General features: G+C 36.6%; 2 protein-coding genes across 2 annotated transcripts in view; both read right to left on the bottom strand.

Moving 5' to 3' along the window:
• Positions 1–2,084: 2,084 nt before the first annotated feature.
• On the bottom strand, positions 2,085–3,196 carry LOC113227266. Its single transcript, XM_026460169.1, has one exon. It carries the CDS (start codon positions 2,842–2,844, stop codon positions 2,335–2,337), a length of 510 nt encoding a protein of 169 aa, XP_026315954.1. The 5' UTR covers positions 2,845–3,196; the 3' UTR covers positions 2,085–2,334.
• Positions 3,197–4,519: 1,323 nt separating this feature from the next.
• The window catches only part of LOC113227228 (mucin-3A-like), a 58,733-nt gene continuing 39,232 nt past the window's right edge, over positions 4,520–24,020 (bottom strand). Inside the window, exons 2-3 of the mRNA XM_026460122.1 lie at positions 6,871–11,286; positions 4,520–5,630 (exon numbers count right to left, since the gene is read on the bottom strand). Of these exons, the coding sequence (XP_026315907.1) occupies positions 4,686–5,630; positions 6,871–11,286 (5,361 nt within the window). The 3' untranslated portion in view covers positions 4,520–4,685. The remainder of the gene's footprint in view (positions 5,631–6,870; positions 11,287–24,020) is intronic.

Here is a 24,020-nt window from a genome sequence, read left to right as displayed (position 1 = left end):
AATTGCTATGAAGTATATATATTTTAGTTTACGCAATTCAGTACTGGTATCTAGTGATACTTTTTATAACTAGACAGTCACCGCGTTATTTATATGATAGAAATGGAACTAGCATGTTTACTACCGGTCCATTTAGTTTAGCTGCTACCTGCTAGATGGCACTTATACAGAAACAATTTGGCAGTCACGTTTACTAACGCTTCAACTAATTTTATAAAATACTACTAGATGTCGCTAAAATAAAAAATCTGCAAAACAATATTTTATTGTAGTTTCCAGTAAACTTGGACGTGCCTTATTTCAGCGGCAGCGTGACCATGGTAGAGTTTTTGAAATTTGGCTAGTCAGGTAAAAAGTCGCCAATTAATCGGTTCTAGTCGCAAAAAACTAGATTTAGTTGGTCCGCCGCCATACAAAAGTTATCAAGCGTGTTTTACAGCCCTATAATAAGATTATTCCAGTGTGGACAGTAAAACACCCTTACAAGTTTTGAAAGGGGTGAACCGACTAAAACTTTATCGTTTCATTCTACAAATTATGGCAAGAATGCTTTGCTCACCAGATTAGACAGTAGCTACAACAATAATTTTAATGAAGTAGATCCGTATTTTAACGATGTAGATAAAAAACACTAATTTCAATCCAAAATCATACTCCATATTATTAAACGCATTCTGGAGCTAACTGTTAAATTTAATCATAATCATATGTATTAGGAGAATCTTTGTTATACTTAATATGTATGTTTATGTATGTACATATTGCACATGACAACTATCATAGTATTATCCCAAAATTGCTTTAAGTTACTTTAACATTACCTATTCAAGTTTAAAGCCACAGTGTTGTCCTGTCACTTTGAAATTAAATTGTATGCAAATGACATACAAATATCGCACTGCTATTACAATAGTGTTGTATCTCAAATTGTGTGAAATTCAAGATTATACTATTGTTGAACGTTAAATTTGATTCTCTACACATCAATACGACCGTCGTTAATAACGATAGTGTAAGACACAATTAAAATAAATCTATTTAACTCAAAATGAGACACATTTTTTGCGAACTAGTTCTGGATAAAACAGTCTTAATAAATAAGTTTCTAAAAAATATTAAGTTATTTGGCAAGTACCAAATTGTTGAGATGTTTGTAATAAATAAACTTTAACCTGTACATAAATTTTAATATTTCGCTGGAAGTGAGTAATTCGTTTTTCAGCAATTCTGAAAAAATACACTTTTTGAGTTAATACACTATATCATCTAGTTTTTTGAATGACTTCAAAAAAGGCGGAGGTTTTCAATTTGACTGCTTTTTGAGAACCAATTTTGATGATTCTTTTTTGTTGCAAAGAGGATTCTCAGTAGTGGTCCCATTTAAATTTGAAGAAAACATTCCACCTCGAAGGGTGGCAAACTAGGGTATGAATGACTTTTGAGGTCTGTTTTTTTAGTACTCAGTACTGAGATTATTTATTGTCTAGTGTACTAGTTTGTGCACAGTTCAATCAGTCATAAGTGCATTTCGCTCTCACATGTAGTTAGAGGATAACTATATTGGTTTTGTTCTGTTTTATATCATTTTAATGTAATCTAGTAAAAATAAGCTGTTGTTGTCCCAAATAAATAACAAAATGTAGAACTTTTCTCATATTTTCTTTATAAAATATATTGGTTTTAAAGCGATGTTTTGGGCCCTTTCATCACGGTTGACTGAGGTGGTACAGTCATCAAACAGTTATGTCTAATATTAATGCAAACCACCCTATTTTTTTCACTATAGTTACAATAGTTATTAATTAAATACCTTATTTTTCATTTTTTATTTCAATAATAGTTTCATTTCCTAGGTGTAACAATTGCGAAAACCTAAGAACTCAATATTTGTGGTAGATTGTTAAAAAGTTGACAAAACTTATCAAAAGAATGTTTACAACTGTTACATAATGCACACATAGCAAAGTTTTTTATTTTTATGAGACTGATTTTTACATTTTAGTTTATGTATGCTAACACCGAGTTTTTTGTCAATAATATTAAGTAACAGGACGAACAAGTTGTGCACCTGATGGTAAGCTACATGCATATTTATAATGGTTCCAGTGCCACTCAGATCTTTAAACCGCGAAGATCTGAGGCGCAGTGCCACTGCGCCTGTCACCCTGAACATAAGTTCACAAGTCCCATGTGCCTGTAATTTCACCAGTTAACGAGCTCCTGAATTTACTAACATAATAGGTAGCACATTATTTTTTATAATATTTGGTTAAATTACAGGGCTGGAATGACATATTTTCACAACTTTTAAACTCAAGATTACTTTTTATTATTTCAGCTTAAAACTTCACAATCATCATCATCCACATAACCGCCATTCAGAGCAGTATTTAAAATAGTATTTTTATTTTTCTTTAATTCACTGTTAATAAAACTTCTCCGTTCATCTCTTCGTTTTTGTTCCACAACCTTTTCAGCAGCTGGCCGTTCAACTAGATCTTTAGTAAATGTATAAATTACTGTAGTTGAGTCACCTTCTATGAAAGCTAAGTTAACACTTGGGCCTGTCTCCACAGTACACAAGTTTTCTTGTAATTTATTAATAAAATCCATACTTATGTCTTCTGAAGTCATTACAGGTACGTAGATGTTAATTTTTTCATTCTTACTCGGCCTGGCCATTATGTACAAGGTATCTATATCCTTGTTGTAACAGTACTCAGTGTCATACATGAGTTTTTCGTCCACTAAATGTATGTATAGGAAATACGCTAAAGATACCTTTGTATCAGAATCACAGCCTAGAGAACGCATATCCTCTTTTATCTTTGTTTCAATGTCCATTTCTGTGTTGGTTACCGTAATTATACTGAATTCAGCGTTACAACATAATATTCCGGACTATTGCTGGATAAAAAAAAGTCAGCGGAATACACAGATTATTTTGATACGGGTACCTACGCTTAGTTTCTACTGGCTCCGTTTATTATTTGATGATAAGTTTATGAAGTTCTATTCATAGTATAAAAGGAAACTACTTATAGCGAGTTGGCATTTGGTTTCAAACACAATTTTGTTAGAACACACTCAAAAGGACTCGACAACAATCCGTGTTTTCGTGAGCGTATTATATTTTTCTAATTTGTGCTCGTTAAGTCTATTTTTCTTTCTTCTTTCCATAAAGGAAAAGGCAATGGTTTTACACCATACAGCCAAGTCTTGGTACATTATTCTTTTTTGGTACATGAAGTTGAATTATGTTTCTGTAAATATGGCCGCCACAAAGAGGATAGGCAATTTGAGGCGGCGTGCTTGGATTGACTCGGGATTCCTTAGAACGGGCCGATACGGGTATTTTAGTTCGACATTCGTATAATTTCGCGTTTTAATCTTCGATTAAGGCACAATAGCACTATCCTATTCCACTTTAAACTAGATTTCACAAAATAATTAAAAGTCAAAATAAAAACGACACTTTTCCCTCCAAAAGGTCCAGAGCGAATCCGTTAAGTCTATTAATTGACAGTGACAGACAATGTTTTTTTTTAAATTTATTAAGGCTTTGGCAAAGCCATCAGCCTAAACATGAAGTTTAATTGTGTTTCTGTAAATATGGCCGCCACAAAAAAGATAGGCAATTTGAGGCGGCGTGCTTAGATTGAGTCGGGATTCCTTAGAACGGGCCGATGCGGGTATTTTAGTTCGAGATTCGTATAATTTCGCGTTTTAATATTCGATTAAAGCACAGTAGCACTATTCTATTCCACTATAAACTAGATTTCACAAAATAATTGAAAGTCAAAATAAAAACGACACTTTTCCCTCCGAGTTTTCCCGCGTATGTCCAGAGCCTATAGATATTTTGTCCAGAAACGCGTTTTATTGTTTCATAGAATAGAATAACGAAGTGGGTGTAGGGGTAAAAGTAAAATCGAAATTACATTATTAATATTTTTTATTTCACTTTCATAATACAAAAGTTACGTAGATATTATGTGTAGTTGGTATATTCAGGTGATTTAAGTTTACTAAAAGTGTACTTAATGCACCTAGGTGAATTAAGTTAACGCACCCGTATGAATCACAATGTAGAGTACGTGTGAATTTCGCTTTGGGTGGTGTAAAAATTAAAAAATTGTTTCACAACAAAAATGCCCAATAGTGCGTTATAAGAATTTCAAAACAGTCAAAAGAAATAAATAGTGTATAAAAGTAAAAAAAATAGCCTAAAATATTTATTGATTACAAAAATATTTTCAGTCGAAATATTTATAATACAAAAAGTATATAGTTAGGTAAGGTATAAAAAAAAATTATTATTTTGCTACGCAATTACTTAATTAATACAATTATTTATATATAATAATGTCTTTTAACGTATGTGGCCACAAACCTTAAAAGTTTATTAAGTACTTATAAATTATATAGTAATGTTATGTAAAATAAAATTAGATTTGGTGAAATCAAGTAAAGAGTTTGCGCCATTTACAAGATTTCATCATAAAACTTAATAAATAATTAATTTATTTATTATAGTTGACTCAAATATAGGCGAAGGTTAAATTATTTGAGACACCTATTATAAGTTCTAAAGTCCTCACATAAAATTTCACTTTCGAAAGTTTATTCCACTATTTGAACATAAGTCTTTAGCACCATATTTTACGTTTCATATATCCTGATATTTATAAAATATCTTTGCTAGTTTTGATGCATTTTCCTCTAAAGCAAATTTCTGTTTCGTGTGATATTTCTGTGGACATTGATGTACTAACAATGTTATCAGGGTCCATAAAGCTGGATACAGAGGAAGATTCAACATTTGTGGGTTTCTCTGTACTATTAACGATTTTCTCTAATTTATAAATTTCAGCATTCAGTTTTTTTAAGTCTTTTTCCGTAACACTTTCTGTCTTATCTTCCTCTGAAGGTAGTGCTGTAAGTTCTTCCGGAATATATGTGCTTTCCGTAGTAGCTAGTTTAGGTTTTGGTTGTTCCGTAGTTATTTCAACTTTTACCTTTTCTTTGTTTTCTTGTAGTTTTTCCTTCTCAGCCTTTTTTGTATCTTTTTTTGATTCTTTGTGCTCAAGATCATCAGACCCAAATAGATAATCCATTAAGCTGAACCCATCAGCTCTTTCTAAAAGACTGTAACTAGATTCGCTAGTAGTCACAGGCTCAGGAGTTGTAACATAGATTGTATCTAAATTAGGGTCAGGCGTACCCGTACCTAAATCCATGTCACCAGGATAGTCACTTGGTTCCGTAGTCTCTTGCACGATAGACTCGGTCGATTCTTGTAATACTCTGTTAACAACTTCTGATAATTCATCAGGTTTGTTGGTAATTTTGGGAATGTCCACAGTTGACAACATATCTAGTTCTTCTTCATTTTCAATATCAAAAACGTCATGGAGTATTTGGTAAGTCGGTTTGTAGGTGGTCACTTTAGGTTTACCGTATTTGCCGTTTTTGTCGTGTACGGTTTTGGTTAAAGTGACTGTGTGACTGAGTCGATTTGCAGAGTTCGGGTAGTACTGAGACTCAGCTGTTTCGATGGACTCTGTGACGGGACGAACTTTCACCTTCTTCCAGAAACCGCGACGACGGCTTTTGTTCTCCTCCTCATCCTGGAAATATAAAAATAACATATAATATTAAATGTAGGCACACCTTGATGTCGCAGCTAAGTAGTATAATTAGGTTCTTGCTAACCGGCACCATTTATTACTAGCGATTCAGGACACCGATTCTGTGTCAGGAGAACTCTTCGATATTTTAACCAAATCGTCCGATTGAATATCGTTCTCGAATCGAAGAGCGCTTTCCCAGCTATTTAGAACATTCCGAGTTAAACGTTAGATTCCGATTCGGATACGATATCTAGTTAGTCGGTGAAATAGATTACAAGAAAAATGAAAATACTTTTATATTCATTTTTAAGAGTTTAAAGACCTAAAATATAAGAATGCATTAATCTTGCATTAAAATAAATCAGCAAAATTGAACAAAATCTAGACTTTATTTAAAAAATAAGAGATTACCATGAATTTCCATATTACATTCTTGCTTTGTAAACAATAGGACGTTCGGTAACTCATTCGATAAGTGTGTTCTGAATAACGTTTGTAGCCTTTGCCGGTCGAGCAGTTCGAGTAATCGCTTACGATTACTCGAACACGACGGTTGACGTTCGATTCGGGTGTTGTGAATAAAAATGAAAAGAAATCGGCCGACACCAGACTTATTGTACGGTTCTGAATCGATGCCGGTTCAGATACTTAATCAGACTTCTAAGTAAATCTAATCGCGCGTCGACTCGTTTTATGATGTCTGGTCAAATTGCACCTTTACTTCAATTCTATAATTTTTATTACCGTTTGGTGTATGAAAAGAGGACACAGATTCAATAATCAGCGATTTGTTATGATGTTCTTCTCAATGTTTAATCAATTTTCCACGAAAAAACAGGAGCATGAAAGTGTCCAGTGAGATATTATAACCGTCACCGAACTGTCTGCAGCACAAATTTTCAAAAAAAATTTTTTTGATAAAACTGTTTTCTTATCACAACAACATCAAATTAATAATGTTGTGTATAATATATAATGTTTAACTGTTATTTAAATATATATTGCTTAAATGTGACTTATGCCCTTAGTTAAATGGCGCCGTTTAGTAAAATATCTAAACCGGTCCCTTAGAATTTATAAAACCTGACAGGTATATTTACAGTATATTTTAGTGTCCATTGTAGTTTGTAATGTAGAATTGTAGACATCGCGATGAAGACGTAACTTTATTTTTTTGTACCTGACTGCCCTTGGAGTTGATTAACGTTTTTTGTAAAATATTGGTCCGCAATCTTACCTTAGGTATAGTGGTTTCTTCTTGAACGGGTTGTGCAGTAGTGGTTTCGTCTTGTTCGACCGTAGTGCTCTTATAGTTGTCTCCGGAAGAAATTATCCTCTCTGGAGGAATTTCCCCAATCTCACCACCTTTATGTTTCATTACATTCGTTGAATACTCGTCTTCATCTTGTTCTTCCAAAGTTTTCATCACCTCTTCAAGCATTGTTTCAAAAGTAGACCTACCATCACTGGAATCATTCTTAGTAATTTTGCTCTGTTCGACGAAAGCTTTCAAAGTGGGAGGAATATCAGGTATCCTTTTCGTGCCTCTGGTGTTAGACGCAGGGGTGACAGAAACCAAAATATCGTCATAATCGTTTCTCGCTGTAATTATATCGTCGTCAAGATCAGATCTGCGTTCAGTAGTAGCCGCTTTTTCGACATCAATGATGTCATTAGGGTTATAAGGTTTGAAAGAGTCGCTCGAAATTTTAGGGGACCAATGGTCAGACTCAGGTTCAGCGTATTTTGGTCTGAGGATAGAGTAATTTGAATCCTGGTCATCTGAACTTTCAGACTCAGATTTCTTATTGTATCTTTCAGAAAGTCGTTGTCTATTGCTATACCGATTATAATGTGTACTCCTGATAGTAGTAGACGTGGGCTGTGTTGCTTCCGTATGAACTTCAGGCTTTTCGGAAGTCTTTTCTGTTGGTCTTCGTCCTCGGAATCTACTCTTGATTTCGTATACAGTTTTCTTTGTGCTAGAAGAGGCTTCGGTGGAAGTTGTTGTGGTTGTGTAGGTCGGTCGTCTACGACGGAAGACGCCACGTTTTGTAGTAGTTTCTTGAGTCAATCCCGATGTCACTGCGGGTTCAGTTGTCGGCTCAGGCCTGTACACCGGGTGTCTGTAATCTTGCACCTCTGGACGAGCATGCACTTGTTTAGTTTTTAAGTCGGCTTCGATTTCTTCAATCCTCATAGTCGTTCTGCGGTTGTTGAATGCCGGCCTGTAAGTAATTGCCTGGATCGGTCTTTTTCTGTCTGCCTTTGTCCTCGTACTTTCTGTAGACGCCTGATGGTATTGTCGAATCAGTCCAGGGCGGACTCGCACTCTATTATAGGAAGGTGTTGTCTGGACCACATTTTCTTCAGGTTCGGCGTTTTGGCTAACGGATTGTGTGTCTTGTGTAATTTTTGTGATTTCAACTGCAGGTGTCGTTGTTTCTTCATGTTTTTCTTCTTTAGAGTAATTGTTGTTGATAGAGTAACTTGGGAAATTCAAAGCTTCTTCAGCATCAGCATGGAAAGTTTCCGTCGCATAATAAGTGACTTCGGGGCTTTCTGTTTTAGATGATGTAGTTGATTTAACATATATGTCATCTTCCTTCCCCGCGATGTCATCGTAAAAAGTAATAGCATCGAATGGGGCTATACTGCTTCTAGATTGGAACGTGTAGTCGGCGTGAGTAGATGGCACTTTAGGTACTATGGTCTCTTCAGTTTGAAACTCAGCTTTATTAGTGTAAGTCTGTGTTTCTTCCTTTGATGCCGTGTTTGGTAGGTGTTGGCTTATTGCTCTGTTATCATTGCTATCAGCGTTTTCAGTGTCATAAACCTCCGTAGTAGTATCTAAGTTTCTAGTAGAGGAAATTCTGGGCGCTGGTTCAGTTATGGCTTCGATGTCAACGGTACTGGCACGTTCCATTAGAGTAACAGGATAGTTCTGATGAAGTATGTCTCTTTGGTAAGCTAAGTCGTTTTCCTTGCTGCTAGTGTGCTTATTTGCTTTGCCATAATAATCGTCGCTGTCAGAAGGTTTGTAGTGGATTCTTCCGCGTGTTCTGCCTCTTGAGTACTTAGTAGTACTTTCATTAGATTCGACTGGTTTCCTTGTAGATCTTTCGGAAGTTATCTTGTTGTGTTCGAATTTTGGGCGGGTAGGTAAAGGCCTGCGTTCTCTAAGAGGTCGACGAGTTACAATGGATTTAGTAAACAGTTCGCCAGATTCAGCTCTAGGTGTAGTGGTATATCGCGGTCGACCTCTATTTCTAATTGGAGTTCTTCGAGTTGTAGTGGATGTAGTGGTCGTGCTTGTGGAAGGGCTAGTTTGCTTTTCTTCACTACCGTTTGTTTCGTATTGATCGTATGTATATGGCGAATTGGATGAAGATTCAATCTGTTTATTAAAAGCATAATCAACGTTCTCGTTAATAATTGTTTGAGTATCAACATTAGTGTATTCAGTTGGATTTACACTGCTAGTCGATTGTTGCGTATCATCAATTGGGTTGGCGGGCTGTCTGTAGTCAAAAGTTACTGCAGGCTTTGTTGTGTATTCATTTTGAGGATATCTTGAGTTTTGAACCTCAGATTCGTAATGAATTTCAGGTGAATAATTTTGCACATATCTAGGCGTTTGATAATTATGCTGTTCAGTAACTGGATCTATTGATTTCGCAGTTGTACTTGGGTTTATTTTAGTGGTTTGAGGAGAGAAAGGTGGGCGCAAATTTTGAGGAGCAATTCCTCGAGCTGGATAGTTTTCTTCGAATAAGTTGTGGTAGTCTAATGGAGTGCTAAAATGGAAAGCTTGATTGATAGAGTAAGGGTTGTGAGTCTCTAACAACTGGCTTGGATATGTAGAAGGTTTACTAGTGGTTGAAGACAGAGTAGTTCTAGAAGTAGTAGGCGTCGTTTGTTTCTCAATATTAAAAGCTTTGACAGGTGCTGATGGAGGCCTGATGCTATCTTTGGGCTCGAACCGGATGTGAGGGGCGGGAAAATGTGTAGTGTCATCGTTGTTCAAGAAGTAAGAATTTCTTTGAGGTGCAGGGTTGAGGCTTGCTTGCGGTTCCTTCGGTGGTCTCAGGGTGCTTACAGTTTGAGGTTCGAAGGTGTAATAGTTTGCATCATGATTAACAGGCGCATTTGTTTTTGGTGGAGTAGTGCTGTAAAAAGTATAGCTTGGCTTTTCTGTGACGACGGGAGCAATGGCTTGCAATACAGGCCTAGGTTGTGGCGACGAGTATGAATTTGGAATGACATCAGCCGCAGGAGTTGCAATCGTTGAAGTCGAGTCCTTTATCTGAGCATTAATGATGACTGAACCAACGTGAGGTGATGGAAAGGGTATCTTTGCGAAGCCTTGAGGAGTTTTGTAGCTCAAAGGTGCAACAAAGAACGGCAAAGATCTCAGTTTCTTATCATTGTGCTCAATGTTGGATAAATAGGGAAGTTCAAACTTCACAAAGGTTTCGGGTGGGCTTAGATTTGAAGGCCCAATGAATACTTTGGGAGCTGTCTGAGGATTTACTGAGTCAAGGACGGCTATAGTTTCAGCGTTCTTCAATGATGTGAGTACGTCGCCAACTTTGACTTGATCACCTTTCTTTGCTTCTTGCGTCATGAAGATAGCCAATGGTGGTTGGTGAGGCTTCAGTTTTTTAGGTTTCGGTGTAGTCGTGGGTTTTAGAAAAGGCGCTGAGATAGTTGAAAATTTAGTTTGATCTAATTGTGCACCAAATTGTGAGTTGAAATTAGTGAAATAATCCGGATCAAAAGATTCCACACTCTGGCTTTGACTAGGCTTCTGGAAATCAGTCAAAAATGTTTGCTTAGGCAAATTCTGTCTCTGTGCGGCTTGATTATTTTTTTCTGTGTTCATCATGTGCGATATCGGATACCTAAAGTTGAATTGGCCTCTATTTAAAGATTCTAGAGGTACGTACAGTAATTGTACTTCTTCTCGTTCGGTTTTAGGTTTTGGAGGAACCATTTCCGTTTTTGGAAATTTGTCGAAAGTTTCATATTTCAATTTTTGCAGGGATTGAGGTTTCTTTGCTGAGGTGACACTGATGTTCTCAACTCTGTATCCATCGATAAGCTTTGGTGACTCAGGTTTCTTTTGCACTTGAATCGGGAATGGTCTGGCTTGTGGAGATGGCAAGTTTGATTTCGGAAAAGCAATTGGGTTGGATATAATTGGTGGTCTCTGTTTCATAGGGATAGTGTCAAATGGAAATTGTGGTCCGATAAATCCTTGGTTCAGAGGAAAGTTTGGTTGAGACAGACCGAATCGGAATCCTTGATCTGTTAGATAATTCTGTGGCGCAGAGGGAACAGCGGGTACTGATTGGAGATACAGTTGCCTGTTCGTCGGTGCGTTAAAGTATGTTCTTGAAGGGAAATCTTGACTGAAGCCAGTAGGTCTCGTGAATCCTGGAAAAACAGGTTCGGCGAGTATTCTTGGTTCGGCGATAGCTTGTCTTTTGAGTTGAGGTTGGCGAGGAATTTCTCTTTCAACGGGTCCGGGAAGAGGAACCCAGTCGCTTATGTCTGAAGTATAGGAGCTGATTTGTCTTGACCACCGCGACTGCTCTTTTGCTGCTACTGCCACGATGATGAAGAGGCAGGCCAGTGCGTGGCGCGCCATCTGTAACCAACGAGCATGAAATTAATATTTAGTAACTTCACGGATTTAACGTTAGCTTATATTATTGATTAACGAAAACATTGGTCTCTCACGCCAGACGATTTAAGCCATTTTCGCATTAGTGTTTTATTCAGATTTTACTATAATTGTATTTAACAAAAGCTGCAGTAAGGAGTAATTAGCAGTGATCGGAATTGACTCTACTCTACTCTGATCGGAGTTAGTCTACCTAAAGCATGAACGTTTTCTTAGTATGGACATATCCATTTCGTCATCAATGCGTATAGAAGTTCGTTTTTTACTGTTTATTGTCTAAACACTCCAAAATATACGTTGTCTCATATTTATTTTTTAAATGGCTAACGTATTTATGTACGTAAGTACCTATACAACTACAATATTATTTTTTATCTAATATTTTGTAACATATACTTGTGAGTAAATAGTAATTTGTCGTCAATGTTCTCAAATTTCAATAAATAATACGCATATTCAAATACAATCGGTTCCGAAAAGTCCCGGGAATTGCAGAAGGGAACATCCACGTTATTTTTTCGTTTAACTAAATTAACTCCTTCACTTGTTATTCCCTCCGCGCCAATTACTTGTTATTACTTCTCAAAACAAGCAGATTAAGATATAGGTAATAAAGAAAAGTCGTATTTTATATAATATCGTGGGACAACCTAATTCAGCAGATATTCCCACACATTCATCTAAGCCGTTTACATCATTTGTGAGGCAAACTATAAAAACTTGTGAAGATGACAGAATTATGGGAACTGGGGGAATTACAGACCAGTAAATCAGGGTCGGAAATTTATGTTATGGTGAAAGTGGAGCGCTGCTTTTTCGATTAAGTAATAAGAAAATTTTGCTTTTGTAATCATACTTGGTTGCTACAGATTGTATATGTTAACGGCAATGTATATAATTAAGCGACTGTATAGAATACCTCGACAGTCTATACAATGCCATGGTTCTTCTTTCAATGTAGCCTCAAGAAGGCCGGTATTGTATAGAAATAGAACGTAAAATAGAATGTGAAATAGTATTCAATAATTTTTAGCTATTATACACATTGCCTGGACATTGTGTAGTCTAGGTATTGCATAGAATGCCATCCGTAGATTTGGTTAACCATTAAATGAAAGACAAAATTATCAAACTAATCATTTTTGTTTGCGTTGTGAGCTGGTCCGACACCCTCTTGCGGGTTTAAATTAAGTTAGTAGAAAAGCCTGCATGAGCCGAGCGAGTGAAGCGAGCGTACCGCGGCAGCGGCAGGCAAATGCTAGTACCGAATTTGTTTGCGTTTCCGGTGGGTCGAAAACATAAAACAAAAAAAATTATTATGGATACCGCTTTTTGAACAAAAGGTAAATATTCAATTCTATACTTTGAACCAACAAATAAGTTTATTTATATTATATTATACCTATAAGATTTCATGGAACAAATATCGTCTGTAATTTAACCACCAATTCTTCTATTTATTTTTATTTATATTATCTACTTGTTCTTACGATATAAACTATTTTCACACGTGGACATGCATACAATATTTTACATCATACATTGACTAACTGTTTTAGGAATTGTGTAGAATATCAGATTACATACATTGTTGATAACACACGTGTATGTATTCGTTCTATTTCTTTTATTTTGCATGTTCAACCTACACACTTTTTGTACACACCTACAAAAATATATATATAATACACATACAAACGAACGAATATTACATAATATACAAACAAAGATTACAATCGTTTTTAAGTGTTTTGGCAGTGGTTTAAAAAATCTACCAATGTCGTCTCAGAGAAAATGATTTTTTTACAAGAAAGTACTAGAATAGAAATCAACATATTTCTGTAGTACGTAGTTCTTCAAATTCTCAAAAAAAAAATGGAATAAAAGGTAAAGATGAAAAGTAAGGAATATGTTGAATTCCGAAATGATGTCTGTGAAGGGAATTGTCGATTCGGCACAAGGGATATTGAAGTATTGAACATTGGAATTGGCGAATCCGTTCAACATTGAACTCCATTTGTTATCTCGCATTTGTTCATTAATTTGTTGTACAACTTAGCTTTGGTAAAGTTTTGCTCAAAACTTTAGCGAAGCTTTTAAGTGAAATTAAAACTTAATCGTCGTCTCAAGTAAGTAATAGCACATCTGTTGAAACTTTCCTCACAATTGCTTCTTATCTAAACAAGTTAACACTATTGTGACAAGCACTTTCTTCAATTAGCATAAATGTTTATTTTCACACAAATGATACAAGACGTCTTCTGTCCACAGTTCCTTTACCTACCATTTTGTTCTACCAAGTCGCATATTTACCTTACAAAATAGATGTTTATTTTGAGACTTCCTGGACTTTCAGTATATCTTTGGAGAGTTAATTATGTCAAATCTTCTGTTTTTCTTAGATACCTTCGGTTAGATAATCGGTCTATGTGGTAGTAGACAGAGATCTGTACAGATACAATGTAAATAATAAAATACAGAACAAATGTATTTATACGGAAAATTCTCTGTTATAAATAAATACATATTTGATTGTGTGAAAACACAAAGTTTCAGGTTGATATTCTCATGTCATATAAGTTGTTCCAGTCTTTGTTTCGAAATAATAATAATAATAATACATAGTTATTATTGTTGTTAATGTTACTTTCAGTAGCAAAAAAAACATGCTTGAGAATAATAGAGCAAAAGAATTTATCACAGGACGTGTAATAACTTTTAAATTAAAATATTAAAGTATCGAAAGGAAACTATAAATTGATTCTGATTAGAGACACCCTCATGATCTTCGAAGATTCAAAATCCTGTTCAGAGTCTATTCTAGACAAATATTTATATAGGCAAATTAAAAAAGTACAAACAACTATTTGTGTATGAAATAGAAATTGTTTAAAAGACACAGACAGTGACGTTAATGTGATTTATATAAATTTATTTCCTAAATTTTCATTGCAACCGTGATTTTCAGTATTTGTGTTTTTATGTAACACTTATTATAGTTTTATTTTACGTAATTCTTATTAAAGGTAATCTTTCAATTGATAACTTACATTATGCTTACAGTCATACAAAGTCACAAACCATAGCCCTGTTACTCAAACATCTCAAAGAGCAAACTTGGTCAGAAATTATGAGCCTCATTCACATGCTAATAAAGTTGTTAGAGACTCGTTACCGAGCATTGCGACAACGTTACAAACTGGCTGCACTATTGCAAAAATGTTATTTAGTAAGATAAGTATGCTGTTGTTGTTACAGTTAAGGCTTTGAACAAAAATATCTTTTACATCACCATAGGTACATATTGACATGCCAAACCTAATTAAGTTTTTGAAGCTGTCGTGCTCCTTGTGAAAGAGTTCGTCCGGGGAAGTACTGCCACCTTCCCTATTTCTGGCGCCAAGCAGTAACATGTGAGCATAATTTGTTCTATTTTATGTAACGTTAGTATTTATTTTAAGGGGTACCTACTCAAAATGTTTTATTTTTGTAATGCCTAAGAATTTATTATTATTGTTAATATTACTGCGTTTCGGTTTTGAAAGGTAAGAATGCTGGTGAAATAACAGGCACATGGAACTGGCCAACATATATCTTAGGCGATTAACACACTGCAACGCGCCCCGCAACGGAGCGCGGGACGCGGAATCACGCGTACGGTGGCGGAGACGCAGATCTGCGTCAACGCGTGGTTTAATCTGCTCGGGGGCAGCGGTCTAGCGGCCCCACGTCACTTAAAGTGCTTCGCAGTTGATCGCCAAAGTGATTGTATATGTAGCCGAGATCCTTCTTTGACGAGAATGGTTAATAATACAGAACTCATTCAGGACGCTGTAGTTATACGGTCTATTTGGTTTTTGTTTACTCAAATAAAAAGACATCGAAGATATTGGATTGGAAGACATCCCTTTTTACGAAGCAGATAAATATCTTTGCGATTTAAAGCTAGGAGTTTCACTGAAAATGCTATCTACAGGCGTGTCGTTTGCCAACTGCTGCATGACTCGTTCGTCCCTGCATTTGATATCATAAAAAGCTTGTATATGGAGTGATTATTATTCGTCAAGATCAAGTAATTTAGCCATTCAGATGCTAACTACTCAAAGTTGTTATAGTAGTTACTTCTTATGTTGCTACCGTTGCATTTTGAACAACTCTATTTGAGACATCAGGTGATTCGAACGTTAGTCTTGGTATAAACATCATTCGATAGGCTTGAAAAAGCAAAATATACCTAAGCGATTTTTGGCTCTGCATCAATTGTTTCATTTCCATTATGCAGAAATTGCAAAAACCTAAGCACTGTATATATACATATTATAATGTTTCTATATTCAAGTATGTTCCCCGCACTACCACGTGCAGATGCAGTCTCTAATAAGTCTACCTTAGTCTACTCCGTCGACACAATCGCCTATGAATCGCAAGTGTAGCGAAGCAATCGCGCGTTTGCATCGCTGCTAGAAGTCACCGTATGTAACCACTTTAAATATGAAAATCATGGCATTTCATCATGGAACTTGTGTTTATTAAAGCTTAGAGGTGTCCCGTGGCATAGATACATTAGTTATAAAGGTTAAGGTTGTTTGTGATATTTAAATACATTGAATTATAGGGTAACAGACAGACAGACTTAACGTACTTCCCTCGGTACTAAAGTAACTGGTCTGAGAAGTTTGTTGTGTAAAATACGCTTGCAGACTTAACATTGGACATACCTTTCCAATGTTAAGACTATTGTCTTAGTGGCAGAGCATGCTACTGTTTAAACCAAGTTGTAGAATGCTAAAAAATCACAGAGTAAAATAACTACTCGTGATATCATTGTAGTGATTCCACACGTGATAATGAACAACTTTTTCTGTACAACGGTGCTCCGATCCGCAAGGTGTTTCAAATTTTCCCCACAAATAAGACGATCTGGAGTGGTAAGGCCACCACGTATAATGAAATTTTGAAAACTGCATCAATGTTTAATTTAAATTGTTTTTGCATAATTGGTAATTACTGAAAATATTGTATATTGACTACACAACTAATTTTGTTTTTTAAAATTATTTTGAAATCATTGATGTTGTTATTATCATATAATTGGTAAATTACCGTCGCTAGGAACGCAAACTTGCCTTGAGTAGAGACTTACGTCAAAGGATTTTCAATTATACACACATCAAAAAAAGTTTGCGATCACTTCGAAAAACTGAAATCTTTTTTGTTACTGTAGATTATATTATAATTTTTTCTTCTTTTTAGATTCTTTGTTTAAAAATAAATTAGAACATAAAACAATGACCCCGTTCAATTGTTTTTTCATATAAAAAGGCTTTCAGTCCTAGCTTACGCTCATTCAGAAATCTGATTTAGTCAATTATAAGCGATTCAAGATATTTTTCGCGGAAAGTTGTGATTGAAAAAATGCCAAGAGGATTATCAGAGGTTTTACGAGCTAGAATAGTAACTTTGAGGGAAGAAGGATACACCACGAGAGTAATAGCACGCAGACTTGCTATATCCCAATCCTGTGTCGTGGCTACGTTGCAGAGGTATCACGGAATGGGGAATTTAGCTGACCGACCCCGCAGCGGTCGCCCAACTGTTTTGACAGCTGCCCAAAAGCGCTATATTAGATTGCTGGCAGCCCGTGATCCAACAATCAACGCTACTAAAATAAAAGCAGAAGTCAGGGCCGCCTCTGGGCTTGAAGTTAGCACGCAGACCGTTCGCAATTGCTTGCACCAGGCTGGATTACGAGCACGGAGGTCTTGGCGAGCTCCGCTCAATTCCCGGCAACGTCAACAACGAAGATTGCAGTGGGCTAGACTTCGGCAAAATGAAGAAGGTGAGGACGAAAACATTTGGCAAAACTGTCTCTTCGTTGACGAATCCCGAATCAGCACTCATCCAGATAACCGACGTGTCCGTGTCTGGAGAAGACCAGGCGACCGTGAAAGACAAAGAACTGCCACTGGAACAGTTCAGCAAGGCGGAAAATCGGTGTCCTTTTGGGGTGGCATTATGATTGGAGCTAGAACGCCTTTGATCCCGTATCGGGGCTTCATGACAGCAGACATGTACAAAGCAGTTGCTATTGATGATATCGTCAGTTCATTCCGAGTAAACCATGGGCACCAATTTGTACTGGTCGAGGATAATGCGCCCGCACATCGAGCTCAACGAGTCAATGCTGCTCTTCAAGAATACGATATCACACGATTAGACTGGCCTGCCGGCTCGCCCGACTTAAACCCAATAGAGCACGCGTGGGATGCTCTTAAACGAGCAGTATGGAACCGTGAGCCACGTCCCCAGACAGTTCCTGAGCTCAGGGAAGCCGCTATTGAAGAATGGGATAGGTTACCCCAGGAAATGCTGGATAACTTGATCCTCAGCATGCCCAGGAGGATCTTCGCATGTATTCGAGCCAGGGGAGGAGTTATTTTATATTGAATTCACACCTTTTAATAATAAATTGTTGTTTAAGTTTAATTAAACAGTCTTTTTCTTTCTATGAAATTTCTATCACTATTACATTATGATTAATGGCTCAATTTTTTAAAATAAATAATAAAAAATAGTTTTATATTTTAATTTCAAACAGGGTATTCCTATTTAAAGAAAGCATACAACATAGATCTTTTCTTGATAAAGTTAAATTTAAAGAAATATAGGAGCTTATGCTATTGATCGCAAACTTTTTTTGATGTGTGTATGTGTTCCATGGAAGTTTCAGGGGTTCTACTCTCGGTTAATACAGAAACTATTTATTTTGAAATCGTTTTCGCTTTGAGTGTTTTGGTAATGGTACATGGATAACAGGGAATTCCTTTATTTGAGACAAGGTAAGTAGTGTCTGGCATATTTTTATTATTATAATAATATATGCACCATATTTTGGAGTCTCGTTAAACAGTTGGTATGATTGTATGTGATTACCGGGGCATTGCACTTAATGACAGTCGTTGACGCAATGGTGCGGATACTGCGCGGCCCGCGGCGCGGCGCACGCGCACCTCAAGAATGAGATAATTATAAATTATTGTTACTAGATGTTAATTTTACGTGATAAATAATTGTTAGCTTATTCCAAATTTAGGCTGATTATCTTTACTCGTTTGTCTATTTTTGAGTCCAAATTAATAACACCCCGTTCTTTTTTTAAACAGTCGGGTGTTTTTCGTCTTTTTTCTTTATAGACAATCATGAATGATACGCGGCACTCGTCACAGTCCAGCACCTTCATGAAAAACGTCCTTATGTTCTCGAAGCACAGATTTTGCTTCTGAAGAAGGGATTTAGTATTCAAAGCCATCTTGGCGTCAATTGGCAAGCTTCGCTAGTTTATAGAGAGATCTAGTGTGTATTAATTCACTGCGATATGTACGCCTTCTCAATGTAGTTGGTGAGACCCGCTTGTGGGAGGCCAACTACACCGATTCGTTACCACAGGGACCAACACAGCACTAACAATCCGGCTCGAAGGACCAAAACGACGTAGGGGCCAATACTACGCTATAGTATTGACGCCTAATTGTTTAAATAGATGGATAAGTTAAGTTGTAAAAGGTTTATTGGTAAAGATACAAGCTAGTTGAGGCTGTAAGAGATACACAGCCTCAGACAGAGTTAAGTTAATAGATATCTAAATGGATTGAATGTTCGTTAAACACGAATTTGATTGCTTACTTATGCGCACAAGCAAACAAACGGCCGCGGAAGTAAAATGCAAAGTAAGCGGAACTAAAAATGTGCAGTTCTAAACCGTACGTGCTGCGCAGGTCAAAAAAGAGGGACGCAAAGTATTCGGAACTAAAATGTGCGTTGTAAACAGGTTGTAAACCGTACAGAGTATTCACAAAGATTTATTTGAAAATACAGAAAATACGTTTTTGATTTATGACAATTACTCGCGAAGAGTATAAGAGTAAGTATCAAACTAAAATACGAGCAGCAGTAGGAAGTAATAAACATGAGACATTAGTATTTTGCAAGCTAATGTTAAGCATTTATGACACCAACTTTCACAAGGAGAATGTTCAATAAAATACAACACCTAATAGACTTATATTATACGATTACTAGGTAATAAAATCTATCCACTTAATTATGTATATCTCTAGTTGTACTCTTAGAGCATATAACCTATTGATTTACAACTCGTAATACTTACTTTAAACTTAGGTATTTATTATACTTTCGATTCTTATTGTAGTAGAAAGAGATTATGGGTAACCATCATGCAAGATCCTGACATACCTCTAGTTTCATTTGCATTCATCATGCTTTCATACAAATTCTCATATTCTTCTCACTACGCACTCCAGTAAGATTCTCAATTTCATCTGCAAACTGTCCTACGTTCTTTTCCACGTTGTCTCTGTATCTCTTTCGTCACTTTTCGTTCATCAGCCCTATAAGCCCAAAATATCTCAACATACCTGTATTTATTTTTGTTACTACGTCCTCTTTCAAGTAATATCGTTCATAGATTGTAGTATTCTTTACTCTACCACGTGACCTTAGGAAAAGACTTTTTCTGATACTGCGTATGTTTCTTGTGACATTATATATGTTTCGCAAATCTTATCGATGACAAATCATAAATTGGAAAGCACGTGAATCGGATTGCACATCTCGCCGGCCGTTCTGCGCCGGCACATATCTCGGACATCGCACGCTTGCGTGCAATGGTACGGGATTCGTATGCATTGGCGTTTACGCGTTCCGTTTTACGTAATTTTATCGATTAGTAAGTTTATTATTAGACCTGAAGTCAAAGATAAAAGAGTTGTTTAAAAGCCTTTTAGGATAGCGTACTGCATTAAGGCTAAGGCAATTGTGGCGCAGAAACTAGCATGCTTTCAAAGTGATCATAACACTTTTGGAAGACCAGGGAATGTGAATCTAACCCGCAGTTAATTAGCGTGAGATCTCGCGCCAAGCAGTGAACTTTATGTGTTGGTCAATAACTAAGTCATCATTAACCCATTATGTATTCCACTGCTCGGCACGGGTGTTGTTCTATCCCTTTGTGGGTTAGCCACTGTGAACTTTTTCCCAGTATATATTTGAGAAATGTAGCAAGTGGGGTCTATAGTCTCTGTTTTCCAAAGAGGGTTTGTAATATGTATGTATATTGCTTTTACATAAAACTAATGGCCAAGAAACAAAAGTTTTACTTGATGAAAAGCATTACAGTCGTCCATGAGACGCGACGGGGTTGTTACTTAAGTATTATTTATCAGTTACGTCGTACTTTCTCTTTCATACTTAGATGTACTGTTACATGTATAAGTGATTTTGAGAAAAACAAGTACTAATAAAATTGTAGTGTAGCTTAAGTGCGTAGGTATACTATATAAATTAAGGAAATGTTGAAAACGAGTTTAGTATATGAAAGAAAGGTGTAATTTTCTGCGATCATCGTTGGGTGTTCTACTGCTGGGTACGGGTTTAGGCCAAGTCTGGTTGTGGACTTTACACGTTTTCCAAGTGAAGAAAAACATCGTGATGAAACCTGCCAGTTGAAGAAGGTTCACAGCCCTTGGAAAACGTGTGAATTACCTCTAATTAAAGCTTAATTAGCTAGCTGGTGCCCGCGACTTCGTCTGCGTAGAGTAAGTACGAGTAGCCACTGTACTATATTAATTTTCATAGCTTTATTGCTTCTCCATATAAACTTTCACCCCCTATTTCAGCACCTTTAAGATTTTTTTTTGTAACAAAAAATTGCCTATCTCCTTCTACTGTTCCCATCTATCTCTATACCAAAATTCATTGATATTGGTTCAGCGGTTTGGGAGTGAAAACATAGGTAACAGAGTCTTGTTTTGCATTTATTTGTGTGGATTTATTGATCTATTTGGATGTATAAAGTAATTGTTACTTTCATAGCTTAGTACCTAAACAGGTATCCTATCTAACTCAAGGCTCTCACAAATACGCTATAAGTTGCTTCGAGTGACTCACTGTCCCTGATGTCAGTACGGTGGCAAATAACACAAAATTATGATTACATCTCGCTATGTTAGGTAGCCTAGGGCTCGAAATTAGACCTGCTATTTCCATTAACTATTGAGAGCGGGACTAGAAAATTGCTTAGATCTAATAAGACGGAGCCTAAAATTGAATTGCGTTTCGTTTTCGAGTAATCAATTGATCAAAGTAAAATATGTTTTCGGATATTCTACAGCTATGGTTGTTAGTTTTGAATAGTACCGCCCCACAGCCGTGTTGATCCATGATGCACCTAGGAGATTACAGCGGCCTTATCTGCGATTGCCAATGCTCACCAAGAGTAGTGACCATGGCATATACTTCTAACCCTGTTTTGATTAGGTCAGGATGCTGAACTACAGTCTAAAGTTACCACTTTATATACAGTTTTGGATTTATATTGACGGTGTTTCATTCCAGTAAGTTTAACTCTCTTTGAACGTGCAACTCGACTAAGTGGGCCCACTAACATCATGCCTTAGATCTAGTCTGGAGTTGCACAAGACCTAAACATCTAAGTGTAGGCAAGTACTTTAGTTACTTCTTGTGATCTAGATTGCTTCACTACGAAAGGACGGGCGGACACACGGACGGACGGACATTGTTCATTGTGTACATTGACCGGTGAAAGTCGGGGCAACAGAGAAAATTGTACACTTTCAAAACGGTGTAAATAGTGTAATTTGTGTTTATGAATTATTATTAATAAATGGTAATTTAATTTCGTACTCAGAATCATACATATGTATATGTTATATTTAAGCATAAAAAGGTGAAAGGGTTGGATGGCGTACTTGTAGTTGTAGCTGGTTCTTTTCTATCATTCTTTATAGTGTTTTGAATGTTTCCTATGTAAAAAAAATCTAACTTTTGGCAGTAGTAGGTAGTGCCAGCCATGCACAACCCAGGATGTGACCTGGTATACTGTTGGACCTAAATCTTACTTACAGGTATAATGTTGTTGTTATTTACTTTTTTATAATACCAAGTGACGGGACGAACAAGTCTTGCGCCCGGTGATAAGCGACACGCCTGTCCATAACAGTTGCAGTGCCATTTAGAGCTTCAAATTGCAAAGATCTTAGGGGCACTGCCACTGCATCCGTCACCCCGAAACATAATTTGACAAGTCCCATGTGCCTGTAATTTTACCAACACCCTTACTCTTCTAAACCGGAACGCAGTAATGTTCGCAGTAACTGCCTCCGTGGCCGAACGGTTACCATACAGGACTGCCACGCAGAGGTCCCCGGGTTCGATTCCCGGGACGGGAGAAATATTTGTATGGCCTACATTTATTTCTCTCGTGAGTTTGGGTGTAATTTGTGGTTGTCTATGTGTGTGTCCATGGCACCCGCAACACAGGGTTTCCCTAGTGCGGGGCTATGTTGAGTGTGTGCGTGAGTGTGTGTGTGCGTTCATATCAACATCTGCTTGGCGACAAAAGTAGGTAAGGTGCCACAGTTGGACTTACCTGGACGAACTCTTTCACAAGGAGCTCTACTGCTACTAACTTACTTATTTTATATAAACTTTTTTGCACAATATTTACGGCCTTAAGGCTATAAGGTCTTCTCTACCATTCGACCACTGAGACAAAAGAAATAAATACAATAGTTTGGTGATACACCACATCTAAAACTCTTGTTTTAGATAGAATAACAAAAATACTACAAATTTAGCCAAATTTGACACCTAATTTATATGGTATTAAACAAATATATTAGAACATAAACATACTTAATATACATATAATAAACATACATAATCTTAAAGATTGCCAAGAAAATGCTTTAGGTACATTTGTTTGATTGATAATTTGGTCTGAGCTTGTCACAAATGGAGCAGGAGCGCGTTCACGTTCCAAAGACGGATTGCGTGAAGAGCGAAAGAATTGAAAAAAAAAAGACAGTAAGATCAATATTGATTGATACGATGTCAGATATTATCTGCTAAGTACGAGTCTCTCTATGCAGAGGGTTGAGGACTTTACAATAGGTATCATTACGATGTTTTCCTTTACTATTAACGAGAATTATAGCTACTAAATGTATACCTTAGAAACAGAAGTCATAGGTACATGCCGTCGTGCAAGAATAAGAATCACTAACCGTTCAATCGAGAAGCAATCGTTCACCTACTGAGCTACCACCGCGTTACGTACCTAGATGTTCGGTACAGGGGAGGAGTTTCTAAGGGTTCACGCTTATTGATACGGTTCTGCGTTAAGCAGGTCAAGTTCGTCTTTAGCTCTTAGCGCATGGACAAAAAGCTGTTTGTCATCGTCTAAAGCCGATTCCACGTTAATAATTTGTGGTTATTGCAAATGTCGGATTGTTACATGTTATCTGGATGTACAAACAAGGAGAGACATTAAAGTTACTTATTTACTTATTATTTAGTAGATATAAAGCCGACGTCTTCGAAAATATACCAAGCAACACCTTTGGCTATAATGGATATGGAATTATGTTTGCGCCTAGCTAATTTACCATTATTTATCATATTAATATATTGCTAAAACTTTCTAATCAGGCGCTAATTTTCCAACTTTCTTTCTGTTTTCATACAAAATTATAAAAAAATCGCATTTACTACATTTCGGTTGTCATAAAACATTAATAAAAATTGTAGTTAAAGTAATTAAATCAGTAAAATTACTTTGCAAACGTAATTGAAGATGCGCGGACACGGCTAATCTTTAT

Source organism: Hyposmocoma kahamanoa, unplaced genomic scaffold (genome assembly GCF_003589595.1).
Source record: "Hyposmocoma kahamanoa isolate Upper Pololo Valley unplaced genomic scaffold, ASM358959v1 204, whole genome shotgun sequence".
NCBI classification, from domain to species: domain Eukaryota; kingdom Metazoa; phylum Arthropoda; class Insecta; order Lepidoptera; family Cosmopterigidae; genus Hyposmocoma; species Hyposmocoma kahamanoa.
This window is presented reverse-complemented; position numbering and strand designations above follow the sequence as displayed.

Excerpts from the sequence above, each read along its gene's own strand:
- LOC113227266 (XM_026460169.1), bottom strand. The coding sequence starts at position 2,844 with ATGGACATTGAAACAAAGATAAAAGAGGATATGCGTTCTCTAGGCTGT.